The sequence below is a fragment of the Phaethon aethereus genome (genome assembly GCF_964289735.1).
Source record: "Phaethon aethereus genome assembly, chromosome: 9".
NCBI classification, from domain to species: domain Eukaryota; kingdom Metazoa; phylum Chordata; class Aves; order Phaethontiformes; family Phaethontidae; genus Phaethon; species Phaethon aethereus.
In genome coordinates this window covers 390961-405522 of record NC_138585.1, presented here as the reverse complement: position 1 = coordinate 405522, position 14562 = coordinate 390961, and the positions used below count along the sequence as shown (strand labels likewise).

At 43.3% G+C, this 14562-nt stretch overlaps 1 protein-coding gene across 2 annotated transcripts in view; it reads right to left on the bottom strand.

The window, feature by feature from the left end:
* Window positions 1-14562, bottom strand: part of FARP2 (FERM, ARH/RhoGEF and pleckstrin domain protein 2) — a gene marked incomplete at both ends in the record, with an annotated part of 74749 nt that overhangs the window by 264 nt on the left and 59923 nt on the right. For both annotated transcript variants that reach the window (XM_082003762.1, XM_082003763.1), the window contains 12 exons: window positions 1017-1168; window positions 1949-2056; window positions 4325-4488; window positions 5162-5280; window positions 7153-7235; window positions 7915-8004; window positions 8402-8470; window positions 9293-9423; window positions 10483-10720; window positions 11742-11823; window positions 12821-12954; window positions 14207-14296. In XM_082003762.1, coding sequence (XP_081859888.1) covers window positions 1017-1168; window positions 1949-2056; window positions 4325-4488; window positions 5162-5280; window positions 7153-7235; window positions 7915-8004; window positions 8402-8470; window positions 9293-9423; window positions 10483-10720; window positions 11742-11823; window positions 12821-12954; window positions 14207-14296 — 1460 coding nt within the window. The remainder of the gene's footprint in view (window positions 1-1016; window positions 1169-1948; window positions 2057-4324; window positions 4489-5161; window positions 5281-7152; window positions 7236-7914; window positions 8005-8401; window positions 8471-9292; window positions 9424-10482; window positions 10721-11741; window positions 11824-12820; window positions 12955-14206; window positions 14297-14562) is intronic.

Below are 14562 nucleotides of genomic sequence, written 5' to 3'. Positions count from 1 at the left end.
TAAATACACTGCAGAACATGGCTGCCTGTCCAAGTAACAGCTCTACAGTGCTTTGAGCTCCAGAGAGCTCTTATGAGAGCACACCGTATTATCTTGTAAGCATACAGAAAGTATTTACCAAAGACGACAGGCTGACAATGTCAGACAAAGTCAATGGATTGCTTTTCTTACCATAAATTACGTAACAGACTTGCTCATATGGAAGCAAGTAAAGCAACAGTGAAAAAAGCCAGACGAACATCCATTGTGAATTAGACATTTTTTCCTTGAAATCACTGCATGAGACCAGTCAATTAAAGAGCACAACTCACTGCTGTCTCAGGTAGCTGATCTGTACGTTCCTCATGAGTGCAATAGTCTCCCAAGGAAGGGGGAAGTATGTGACACCACCTCAATAAACCCACACCAAACAAACCAACACTGCACGTCAGAATGCAATGCAAGGGCTTTCAACAGCTAACGTAACGGCAAAGTTTTGTACGTGATGCACTTTAGACGTGACTCACTTTGGACCATGTGTGGAAGCCCCTAACAAGCGCCGCTAAACGTAATTGCAGAGAAAGTAGTAAAGGGAAAAGTAGCATTGTACTTCTTGCTCTCAGCCTTGTGTTATAACTCCTGTTTCCAGAGATCAAGAGGGGAAAATAAAAAAAGTATTCTTACCAGAACTCTCATTAACCTAGAAATCTGACTGCCAAGGCTGAGTGGGGCTGAGCATCTCACAGCCCTTCCACCCACACTGCTCCTCATCTCCAAGGAAGCCCCAGATTCCTGAGACAAAGCAGAGCCTACAGCTCTAGGCGTAACCATCAGCTCTCCCCCACAAGGACGACGGTTCCGGCAGAGGAGGGATGTCCAAACATCATCGGTAGGAGGAGGAACTTTATTATTAAGAACATGCTGTAAAGTCACTCAGACTAGGAGGCAGTCAGGAGCAAGGAGAGGGCCCTGGATGATCAACCAGTGAGTTAACAGCATGTTATATACCAAGACAGACAGAGAAAACATAAAATTACCTCTCAAAGGTGTATTTGCTCTCAGCCCTGAAGAAGTACACATGGGACTTGAACTGCAGCTTGAAGACATAATCCTTCTGAATGCCATCTGCCTCCAGAGGGGAGCTGACTGCATAGCCAAGCAGCGGGAGACTGGCCAAGGGATAATCATCCTGGAACAGCCCAATAGCCCAGCCCTTAGTGCAAGGCATCCCCTGCCACACAGTTCATCCCAACACGCACTCACCTTTTTGTACTGTACAGGTAAGGTCTTTGTATTTTTGTTTAGGAGAGAATGGGAGGAGGAGCAGCCTTTATCTTTTTTGAGGCTTCGATACTCATAACAAAATCTTCCCCCTTTACAGAGTTACTTGCTTCTATTCCCCTGCCTGTTGCTGCCTCCTGGGCTCCCCACTTCCACCTCCGCACCCTCTCTCTGGAACTCCAAGCACAGATCCGACATAAAAGTTAAAATATCCCTCCCAGAAGAAGTGTGTCCTGAAGGCACGAAGCATGAATAAAATAAACACAGATTATTGGGTAAATAAGATAAAAAGGCACAGAGTGCACTGCAGCACAGTCCATTACCAAGCAGGTGCCGAATGCACCATGGGCAGAAAAATCCCGGGTGCCTGTTTAACTGTGCTGAAGCGCAGCAGGGAGAGAAACAGGCAGAGACCGACCAAGGGCTGCTGATTCCCCCACCTCCATTAGTCCCTGCATGAGGAGACGTTCTTCCCCTCACCCAGAGAGGGTCAATACCATGAACAGAATTGGAAGTCCTGCAAGAAGGGCCCACAGCCTCACAGAGACTGGCTTCATTATGAACTACCTCCTCTTCCACTTGTTACTCTCCTTCAAACAGCAGTGAGCTGCACCAGGAGCAGAAAGCCAAGGACATCCAGGTTCCCCCTGGCACCCCAAACATGGTCCCCTCAGCTATATTTGCTCACCTGGTGCGTTTTGTAGAAGAACAAGCAAAAGTTGGTGAAGACGACCCACAGTTTCTGCCAGCCATTGCTGTTCTTGAACTTCCTCAGCAAGTATCCGGAAAGCTGGTTCTAGCACGGAACGAGAAGAAAACTGCTGTGAAACCACAGGTCGCTATCCTTCAGGAAAAGAGGGCAGCTGCCGCAGACAGAAAGCTTGAGGCTGCCTGCCATAACCACCCCTGCATTGCTGCCGTGTTGTAAAAGGCCTCCCAGATATTTCACATGGTGATCGAGTGACTTTGTGTCTTCACTAACGCACAACTATCTTCTGATGAACAAAGCAGTGATTTCTCTCCACTAATAGCAAGTTCCCCTTCATGTTTAAGTGCTCGCTGTATCTCAGTGCAGTGTCAGGCAGCGCACAGGAGGGTGCTGCACTGACTCGTCCCTCCAGCGATCGCTCTCCTCTGCAGCCTACGGTCAGGGGGTGGTGACAGCCACGAGGGCATCCACCCCTTTAACCCACCCTTTTTTACGTGCAGAAAACCCACGTAAAACACACAGTGTGAGAAGGAAGATAAAGCAGAAGAGGAAACAGAGGGTGCCAGAGCTGTGGACAAGCTACATGTGGCAGCTACGCAAAGCCAAGCCCGGAGGGGTAAGCAGGCTGCAGGGAAGTTGAACATTGCCGCCTTGGAGTCGGAGTCACCCAGCGCTTGTGCAGGAAGATAAGGAAACCTTCCACATGGAATGACAGCTAATGGATTTTGTAATTAGAGAAAAAGACAGGATACACAGCAGAATTACACAGAGGACCATTTTGGGAAGAACTAGGAGGATATCCTAACTACGACTCTGCTGCATCCTCACGCCAGCATATGTGGGCTCACTGAGCAATTACGAAGCGAGCAGCAGTACGTTTTCCTTGGCATCCCATGGCTCCTCCCCACCAGCGCAGAACTTGAGAGGCATTTTTACCTGGATCATGCACAGATAATCAGACAGGGATAGGCTCTGGTTCCGGTACCAACAAACATGGGTGATTGTGTTGGGCCGTTGGGCCTGACCCAGCAAATAGCGAGGAGGAAGCTCTGGAGAAACAGCAAGAGAGCAGAAAACTGAGCAGAGAAAAGGGGGAGAGAAAGAGAAAAATGGAACATTAGGACAAGATAAGTGATGCGAGAAAGGTGTCTGTTAAAGGAAAATGGATTGTGAAAAAAAATGATGGTATTAGAGCGTGGAACAGATCAAAGCGAGAAGGAGCTGCAAGAACTTGCATGTTTAATCCCAGAGCCTGTGGCAGGGTGGCCTCATTATCCAGGTACAGAACAGCAAGATGGTGCCTTTCACAAGGTATCAGCAGGGAAAGGAAGGCTTGTCCCCTCTGATAGAAACCACTTTCTTTGCCAGCTAAAGTGCCAACTTCCAGACCCTAAGCCAAGGTAACATCTATAGGACTTCCTTTACTGAGGTGATTGATGCGCTCTCTACATCACGAAAATGCAGGAGCTTCAGTGCACGGCTTTTAACCCCTTCCATTAAACAAAAAGACCCTTAACAGCAGGGCAGGGAAGATAGGAAGGTACAAATACACCGATGCAGCACCCTGCCCCATTGCTGTTTGTCTAGTTAGTGACCTCCTTTTTCTCATGTTATTTAGGGTCCTGCCCACTTCTGCAAGTCTTCCAAGCATCCCAGCCTCCAGGAAGGTGTCCTACTCAACTGACCTTGCCCAACTGCCACCTAAAGTGAAACCAGCACTCTGTGTAAGGAGTGCTGAACAGACATCTGTCTCGAAATCTGCAGAATTTGGTACCAAAATGTGCCACCAGTGCTGCATCAAGCCATGCCGAGTGGTAAGACCCAAGGTAACAGCAGCTCAGCGGGCATATAATAAATCTCTGTTCAGCATAATACGACACTGGTGTAAATTGCACTTTCTAATGCTCGCTGCTCACCCTCTGCACCCCCTGGATGGGCAGAGAAGTTGTATTCCCACTGAACTTAAAGCACTCTTCTTAACTCCAGTAGCTAACCAGACCTCAGTATAGCAGAGTCAATCTCTGAAGGAAAATATCATGGCTAGGTAACTTGTCCTCCAGCAAGGCTGATGAAACCCAAGGGAACAATTCAGTCCTGGGATATCCTGGATTTCCTTTAAAATTTCTCTCCTTTGCTGAAGCAAAGCCCTGCTGCAAGGAGAGCGGAGCGTGTGTATGCAGACACACAGACACGCACAGAGAGGGGCAAGCGTGCAGCAGTTTTTGAATGGCCCATGCTCTCCCACGGACGCAGAGAGGCTGCGAAGGTGAAATGGGAGATGGAGTGGAGGACGAGCGGCAGCCGAGCGAGCCAGGACGGACAGAGTGAGACGTGAGAGCTGCGCCCCGCAGGTACCTCGACAGCCACACTGTGGTCAGTCATGGAGACGCTCGTGTTGCGGTACCAGCACACGTGCATGGTTGTGTTGGCACGGTGGTGGCTCTGCCTGTCCAAGGAGCTACGAGAAGAGTGTATGTCATCTTCGGACTCCTGTTCTAGAGAGACCTCATCAGAGGATCCTGGGGGAGCAGAATTCGGCAGTGGTTTAAGAAAAGTGTGCAATACAAACAGCAAGAGAAGCAGGGATTTCCTGAGAAAAACTGTTTTCTCTTGCCATGGTCCAGTTTTAAAATACATCAACTTGAATTTGTTATGCAGCTCCTAACGACCACTCTGAGCAGATCATTTTGGCTTTCATTACTCGGCTCTGTTTGGGGCAGCCAACTCAATACTGTGTAAAACAAACAAAGGAACAAAAGTCCCCACATATCATCTTCAAACGGTATCAAGAAGAGATACTACATGCTTCAGCACATCCATAACACCAACAGAGACAGGCACAAGAATGCTGGGCTATAAAAAAAACGTGCTGATCTCTAAAGACACCAAAATTCTGGACAACAAAATATATTACATGGTTAAATTGAGAAAAATCTATGTAAGAGATGAATAAGGACACTGCAAAATCAGCAGTTCTGCAACTGGAGCATCTCTGCTGCATTTAAAGCTACCAGGAACATCAGTCTAGGAAGACAAGCATATTTCTTTTAACTGAAACAAAACAAAAGCACAGTAACTCTCCATTACCATATGAATTCTAAAAATACTCCATTTATGTCATCAAATTCACAGTAGGAAAAATGAAAAGGACATGGCAACTGATGCTTTTCAAGAAGGCAGGAAACCACTTACTGTTGGAGCGATTGAATACTGAGTTTTCCAGAAGCATGTCAGATTTCTCAGTAGATTTCTTGGCCATTTCAATTGCCACGTTTAGGTCTTCCATCCACTTCCCCATCTCCAGGCGGGTACTGCAAGACAAATGGTGTGAATGGAGACCACCCTAGCCTGGAGCCGTGACAGAGTGCTAGGTTGCTGAAGGAAGGCACAAGTCACTGCCCAATACAAGGAGCAGTCCCTTTCCTTAAATAAATAAAAATAACACAAAAATTCCTCCAAAGCGTGAGCTTTCCAGCCAGGAAGCTGACCTCACACAGCCTTCACCTCTAATTTCAAGCCTTGAAACAAGACTAAAATAACCATTACAAACTTGGACTTCACAGCAAAGAGAATGAATAGGCAGCCAGAGGGCCAGATAATATCCCCCTCTGGAGCTATCGGACTCAGAAGAGGAATTATGTGGTCTAGGTCATCGCTGTTCATACAGACAGCTTCATAGCTGGTGGGTTATTTCAAACATGAAATCATGTTTTCACTCCAAAAAGCATTTTGCAGATGGGTGGTATGACCATACTGTAAATGATTTTTTCCAAGGATAAAAGGCAACCTGAGAGACAGCACATCTTTTAAAGGAGACATTGGATTTACCTTGCATCTCAAGCAAGTAAAGCACAGACTGCAGGAAGGTGCGGACTTCCTTCACCCCACATAGTTTCCATTATGGGTTACATAGCTCACACCATGATTACAGGGTAAGAGCTTTACAGCTCATTCATATATGTGTATCTATATCCATCGGTATGCAACAGCTCAAGGTTTTCCTTTAGACATGGCCACGGCATTTCTTTTTTACCTCTGGCTACATTCCCTGCGTGCACAATTGTTTTCTGAAGTGCTATATACAGCTACGAGCTCTTGTGTTTGCTTGGGAGGATCTGTGGGGCTTTTTTTTGTTAACCATCTCTTTATTCTCTGAAGGTTTTTAATTTAGACTGAGAATTCCACACATGGTCTAAGCCCAACAGCAATTTTTTTTGACAGGTAGGGAAAGGTAACATAAGAAAAACAACCGCCTTTGAGGTATTTCTAAGTTATGACAAGATAAAAATTGTATTTTTTTCCCCAAATTTCAGAACCTTTCAAGCATTTTTTGATTCGCTGCTGAGGTTGATCTTAAAAATAACTGACATTTTGAGGTGTTAGGCTGGAATTAAAAAAAAGTTTTACTTGCTGAATACATCTGCATACCAAAAGTATTGGCTCCTGTGCCACTACATACCTGATTTATAAATGTTCAGTCATGGTTATTTTTCAAGAACACGTTATCAAGCAGTAAAAGACCCTATGAATTTAAGGTTGAGATTTAGGGCTCCCATCCTGCATTCTTAGCATACCAAACTCCAGCTGCCTTTTAGGGCACCTGCACAGGGACGAAACCTCCTAAATCCTGAGAGAACTGGTGTAGCAGATGTCCTAAGTATACTTCAGATATAAAGTAAAAAAAACATGACAAACTCGCTGCACAGGGACAAGTTACACTGAAAAGGGATTTGTTTTCTCTCCAAGGCAGTCTCCTCCATTTTTCCTCTCCCTTCCCAGTTTCCCTTTCCTCCACGAGATCCATGCAGGAACTCTCCCCTCCTTACAGCCATTTGCATGTTCTGGATTTTAATTCTTTTTGGGTCTCTAAATTATTTGTTTGTTCAGATTTTCCGTCCTGCTTCATAGCAGTTATTTAAAGGATGACACTGGCAACTCAGCAAACTGCAAAACAATACAAGGGCAATGTTGTTGTTGCTGCTGTGTAATAACACACCCTTCGGTGAGATAAACTACTCGTTCCCAAAACACAACACTGATAAAGGGAGCTGGGAAATGTCCCGTGTTTGAAGACACACTTTCCAGAGGACACATGAAACACCCCCCTGGCTCTGCACCACGCAACTCAACAGTAACTCTTTGGAGAAGGCACCTATCAAACAACTGAGGAAAATGAATATTACCTCGCTGCCACCACTATGGTTTTTTGTGCTGAGTAGATGGTGAAGCAGTGTGGGACAGCCCATTCATTCTCACTCTCCTCCACCTGCAGAAAAAGAAAAGGTTTTTCTCATCGCTGCTTGGGGACTGATAAACACTGAAACTGTCCTCTGTGGCTGGCTAGGAATTTCAGTCATGCTATGATTACAACCCAGTTGCAGTAAGTGCAAAACAGCTACTCTTTTAGGAATACCACCTATTTCAAGTCTATTTCGGCTCTATATGAAAATCTATATTGTGCATTCCTACTGCCGCATCTCTAGCTGCACAGCACCACATCCAGCAGGGCGAGAAAAGGAGGGTTCTGAGCAGGATTCAGCTTATTACTTACCGGTGGGTCGAGCACTATCAGCTGCAAATCAAACACAGAAAGAACAGTCCCATTAGAATAGGGGGTGGGAGGCAGGAGGATTGATGATACGCCTAAGTGAGCACAGGGGAGAAATGCCAGGACAAATCCCCGTTGCCAGATCAGCCTCTCCCAGCAGAGAGAAAATGAACGGCCAAAGGGGTGTGCTCCAGCTGTTTTGCTAATGCGATGGAAGGAATAAGCTTATCGCCCGCAGACAACTCTTTGTTTGACACACAGGCTGGGGCACGTGAAGGTCCAGTCCACGGCCTGGGAGCAGCTTACGCCTTTGGTCCTCGTGCCCTGAAGGAATGCCTCAACCTGCCTTGGGGCAAAGTCGATTCCTCAGCGCTGCGATGCAACTGAAACCACTTACCAGCATGCCATGCAGAGGAAGATGTCCATGAATCTTGAACTGATTTGTGCCCGTAACCCCTTTGCTGGTGTACAGTAACATGTCTGAGAACTGAAAAAGGCAGGAAGACGACCATCAATATTCTGAAGATTGCAGATAGGACCAAGTATTTTTTGACATCTTTTTTAAAATCTGTTGTTTAAAGGCCACTGTAGATGATGAAAAAAAAATGCCATTTCTTAGTCAATTTGACCTACTTTCCTTAAAACCGCTCTTCTGTTTACTTACGAGAGAGGCAATTAATTTTTAAAATTCTGTTAAAACTATGTGCCGTTAAAGAAACAAGCTGAACAGACAGTACTGTCACAGCCATGCTTTATCTAAAAATCTCTCAGAGTGAGTTTTCAGTTATGATTGCTGATTTTCATCACAAGCACATGAAAACACACTTTCATGACAACTTCTTTTTGAAGACTTTGGGTTTATGAAAAGCAGAAGCAACACCCACCAGAAAGAACATCCGCTGCTGTAAACCCTTCTTAGTGAGCTTGTACAAGCAACCTTCCCGGATAAACTCCTGCAGCAGAAAAATAAGAAGTTGGGCAAAGCTTGATCTCTCCCAGACGTTGAGAATTTTAATAGTTTTTGGGTTTTTTTTATCCCCGAGTATGCAGATGTTGATTGGTGCCCAGCAATGATCATTAACAGATTTGTTAAACACCAAATGACACCTTTCCTTCTGTTTTGTAACATAAATCAGCTCCTTGCTGCAGCCAGCACTTAAATCAATGAAGCAAGAGAAGGAAAAGGAGCAGAGTTCCTGTTGGACACCAGTTCACCTATTACACTTACATCCCACCGCAGTGATTGCCATAGCATCCCAAAAGCACATGCGATGCTCCTGTACTTATGCTCAGTATATCTATCAAAAACAAAGAAACAAAAAACCAAGCGGGAACTAAACAAACTCTAGAAAACAGTCATCAATACCAGTTTTGCTCAGTGACGTGGCTCACTATCACTGCGTTCTCTACGCAGTCGCGGGCCACAGACAGAGATTGCATCAGACAAACGTAAGCAGACCTGGCAGTGGATTTCCTATCGGGTACACGACATACCGCTTCACACTCAAACACAGAGCACGGTACCCCAGCGTACCCAGTATCTGCGGTACAGGAAACACCAAACCCTGTAGCCAGAGTCTAAGCAGAAGCACTTTTGATCTATTCCCTAGGACATCACCAAGATCTCCATGGGACCTACTATGAAGACAATTATACGAAGCCTTTACAGTCGTTCCATAAAACAGAGCGGCAGTGATGGCAAATACATGGTTGGAAGGCGCTTCCTTGGCAATAAAACCAATAAAGGCTCTAAAAAACTAAGCAAAGGCACTTACCCTACCAGGTGCCGTGAGATTATCTATACCAATCAAGTCGTGCTGCAGCTCTGTCAGCTTCTGGAAATTCTCCAGGCGGATGAGACTGTGCTGCAGCTGAGACGTCATTTCTGTGACTTCCTTCAGCGCATCTGTAAGGACAACGGCACCGAGGGGATCAGAACAGAGCAGACAAACTCAGGCCGCCAATTTTATCCCCGCAAAACTGAATCTGGAATTTACAGCCAGATCTAGAACAGGACAGAATAGTTCAGTTGGAAGGGACCTACATCTGGTCCAACTGCCAACTTGTTAATGCGTAATTTATAGCTACCTAGGGGCAAAACGGAGACTCCCAAGCAACTTCATAGCACTTCCTATGCTTCTGGAGACGATTGGGTATCTCAGATTTTGCACATATAAAAACTATTTACCACATAAAGCCAAAAGTAGATTAAAAAATTAAAGCCAACAGTTTCTGCCAAAGATTACTTTATAAATGAATGGAATATACTATGCAAGCTTTTGACACTACAAAGCAATTATTTTTGTCCCATTTTTACTTATAAATGACAAATAACCTACTAAAAAACCTACTTTTTTCCCCCGCTAAAAAAGGGGACAAGAAAATGACTGATTTGCCAGCTTTGGTTGAAACATTAAGATCCATCAAGATTACTGTAAGAAAAACATTTGCTGGAATGCCAGAAAATGCATTCATTCTATGCAAAGGGAACAGTCTACATGTAAGTTATCTTTTGCATTTTCCAAACTAGCAGTTAAAGCAATTTTCCATCTATTGCAGAAAGCTTCGGAGCCCTGCACCAGAGCACAATAGGAGAGTAGTGAAAACTGGTACGGAAAACCTTAAAGAAAAACAAAGTTTATTTTAAAATGTATGCTAAACATTTGTGTTTAATTAAGCTGCCTCCTGCCAGTTTTCTGCTGTTCTACTTGGTATATTCTGCTTTTTTCCCCGGGATAGTTAAATTACAGTATTCACCAGGCAGTTTTGTTTTCAGCAATCTAAATCAAAGTTTCTGCGTACTTCGCAGAGCTGCACGCGAGAGTCAGAGAGGTCCTGAGTGGAGAAAAAGCATTTACATTGAATTTGATGTAATGTTTGTCTCCCCCAGGGTACAGGCAAGGTTTTGTATGTACATGGGAATAGGTTTACTGCCTCGCACGTGTACAGCCGAGTGCTCACTCACTCCGGCAATCTGCAAAGTCCCGGTGCTCTGGGGTGTAGTGCTTGCAAAGTCTCCCCAGGATCAACTTGTAGTGCATCAGCCTCTGGATTGGTTTGAGCAGAAACGTGTTGAGGGGCAGGTAGCAAACCTTCTGCAGCTCAAACTCCTTATAAACCATTTCCAGCTTCTTTAGACGTTTAGTTGCTTTCTCCAATTCTGTCAAGACCTCGTCATGCTTCTGCAGATAACTGGTAAACTCCTGTTGAATTGTACAAAAAAATTACTCGATCAAAGGAAAATAGTCTTTAATAGATTTCATAGCGAATAAGAAAAAACATCCACTCCCCGCTCTACTTTTGTCTCTGGCCATGACTATATAATCTAAGATTGCATATATTGTCATAAGTATTGACAAAAATAGCATTAACAACATTATAGGTTTCAAGGCCTTCATTTTTAAAAAAGAACCACCAGTATTAAAAATAAAAATATTTGCTTGGTTGTCCTCTGTTCATGCCTCCGTGTGCCTTGGATGAGAACAGCCGGTGGCACCACCCGTCCATACTTTGCCATTCTAAGACAATTCTTGTCAGTTACTGACTTTTTTCAAGTTAGGACAGGCAGAAGTGTGCCGAAAGGGTTGTCTCATCGAGGTTTATCTATTAAAGAAACAGGCAGGCAGATCCCTGTTGGGGTCAAAATAGGTGTCCGTGCGGCACTATGGCTATGCCCGCTGGGAAGGTCAAACGCAGCGAGCGTCGCTAGTCGGAATAGCGGTCACACCCTTCTGCACTCCCATTCCAGCTGCTGGTTTTAATGGCATAATTACTCCACTACTACAGCACAAGTGTAACTGTCCCGTGAAGAAACTCTACTCCAAATAAAGGTGATTTCGTTTCAGAATAAACTCTTCTGCAGCTAAAAAATATTTATAATTTGGAATTAAGCAACCTTATGAAACAGTGTCTCTATAGGCGAGAGCTCTAGTTGTGCAAATATAGGAGAGATGGTGAACCTAAATATTTTTTGTCTTCTGCTGAACTACCAACAAACAATCAACCTTTTTCATGGTAAATGTAGGTGGTTAAATAAACAACAGTGGTATAAAGCCTTGCTGTAAATATTTTATTATGTTTTCTTTTCAATTTGTTTATCAACAATAATCATTTGCAAGTTACTTCAAGTTTAGTAGAAATACTAAACCTTGAACTCTCATCCTTGACAAAAGGAATAAAGGACTCAACAATCCCAAGGTTCCATTATTTTAATCCTGTATCTACCTTTAGAGTACGCATATTCCTGAGCATAACATCTCCAATGCGCTGATAATCTCCTTTCACGTGAGCATTGGTTTTTCCTTCCCTGAAACACACATAAGGAGATGAAATAAGAAGGTGCAGTACATGGGAGATCGAGAAATTTCACTTTCCTCCCTCCACCTTCCCCTGTACTTCAAGACATATTTTTTAAGAACCGCTTCCTGGGTATCTGTGTATTTTAAGGACTGTTTTAGTAAAATTAAGGGAAGCAGTACTAACATTAATGCCTCCTCTACCCATTTTTAGCCACTTGATGTTCCCATTTCACTGTTCGGGGTAAAAACTTGGATCAGTAAATATGGAAGCTGCATAAAATAACAAACATAAAGCCATGCTTAGAAAACTGAGAAAGGAATAGAAATGAATTTGTGTGAAAGTCTATTTTGCACTTTAAACTCTCAGACTTCTGGATAAATGTCATAACATGATCCCACCTGAATTTATGAATTTATTTTTGTTTGTACTTAGTTTACGTTAACTACCTCCTCCTGAAGTGTAATTAGATTCTCATACATTACATCTCAGGTCAGGAGAAAGTAATACAATGGGTAAAAGTTTAAAGACATGCTCTTTGAAATACATTGTACTGCAAGAACTGAACTCTAGTCTTAATTACCAAAAATTGTTTCCTAGATTTTCACTAGGACATTCGTTAACTGGAAGGTATTGAAAAACACACACATTATCTTTTTGACCTTGTGTTCCCTCTCTTTTCTAAGGCTAGAGAGACAACACCAGGTTATATTAATGGTTGGACTCTGATTTTAAGGGTCTTTTCCAACCTAAATGATTCTGTGATTACAAAAACCTTGGTCTGGTGCACAATTCATACAGCTACAGGATATTATGTACAAGGCAGTGCTTGAAAAATGGGCCTTGCAAAATGTATTTAGTAAGCTATAATTTATTAAAATACTTTTTCCTTAATTCTATTTAAGCAGAAATACCAGTTCAAAATATAGATTAAGTACAGTTTTGATGGGAGGATGTAGGAAAAGGTCCCCGGCTTGTTGCCCATGCAGTGCACTATTAATGCTTACCACAGCGATAGCCTTTGCTCAATCTCTTTCAGAAAGCCTCGATGAAACTCATAAATTGGGTCTATGTTAGAGAAGAGTAATGTCATCAGGCCCTCTGGCATAGCATTCTCCTTGATGACTGCACTGCGAAACCACTGATGGAAAGATCATAAATTATGATAAATTTTTCTATTTAAGAAATGAATCGCTAGCATAAAAATTTCTGTTCCTGCAGTGATGAGGGAGGAGAAAATGTGTGCAAAGGGAAACAGCAGGAAGGAAGGAGAAATATTTAGGGAAGACATAATCTGGGAAAGATAAAAAGATGTAATTTCTTTCCTTGCCAAACATCACAAATATGAGGCTTATTATTGGTTCTGGGCACAAGCACGTTTCTTAATGAAATGATGAGATGGTTGGTAACGGCTCTAAATTACAGTCAATTACCGAGTGGCTGCCACAGCTGATGTCACACCACTGCTCGTACTTCAGCGCAGACACAATTGCTTTTTCATAAAACTTGGGAGCCCTGCGCAAGTTACTCGGTAGCTGGAAACACCTTGTCGCCTGTCACATACTGCACTTTTTATCATTTTCGGTTCCCCACTTTCTGGCAGGGAGGTGAACATTACAAAAATCCTCAGAGGTGCCAGATGTTCCCCTGTCTTAGGAGAAGTGCTGGGAGGAATTTGAGTGAGATGGTGCTCACTGAGTTCGCAGAGAACACCTCAGCTGAAGACATATGGCGTTACGGGACTCAAACTTCTCTTTGATAAAACTAAAACAATAGCTTACAGAAACACAACAGTTAGTGTTCAAACCTGGAGTAAATGAACAAAAGCTCTTAAAGAACAGGAGTTGGAAACTCAAGCTGTCCTCCAAACAAGGACTCACTTGTCTACTCTGGGTGAAAGAAGGAGAATGAAAAAGCAGCAACAAAAAAAAAAAGACAAAACTCCTCAAACCCCTATGGATCCTTAATATCCTTTGCAATTTTCATCTGCTCTCATGAGCTGAAGGCACAGAGGAAAGCTTCCCAAGGACCACCACAGAGATCATGGCTAGATTATAGGCAGAGCTGACAGCAATGACTATCACTGGAGCTGAATGCAAGACATTTTTAAGCAGTCCCTGTTCACAATTTTCAGAGAGAAAGTTTGCCCAAGACATCAAAATGACATGTAGTGTAGCTATTGGAGCTAGCAATAGAAGTCCAGAGAAGATATCTGCTCTCCCACATGAGGGCCTACAGAACAAGGAAGGTAACTGCTACATGGCTCATGAATTGTGCTTTGTCACAGGACTTCCTTCTTCTGTTACCTGGAAGAAATTCCAAGTTTTTCCAAATCAACAACTACAAATCTGTTAAGAGAAGGAAAAGCATTAAAGAAAGTTAAAAACTCTTACCACTGTAATAACTTCCAGGTCCTTTAAATACGTCCGTTCTGTAGCAAGAATCTCCTTTGCTATGAAGTATGCCTTGTCAGTTGGATAGCGCTGAAAGAATACACAGCATCCACAGGTATTAAAATATAAATGCTCTATTTATTACTAAGCACAAGCTCAAGCCTTACATACATTTCCCCTGCTGTGTCCAAATGGAGCAGTTACTAACAGGGCATCTCCGTATTCAGTACCGTATTCTCAAATACCAACTTTACTATAAAATACAATTTATATTTCAAGATTATTAAAAAAATAATGTCAGTTATATGAACTTCCATTTCAAAATCAAGGGAGCACTTTACAAAAATATGGAAACA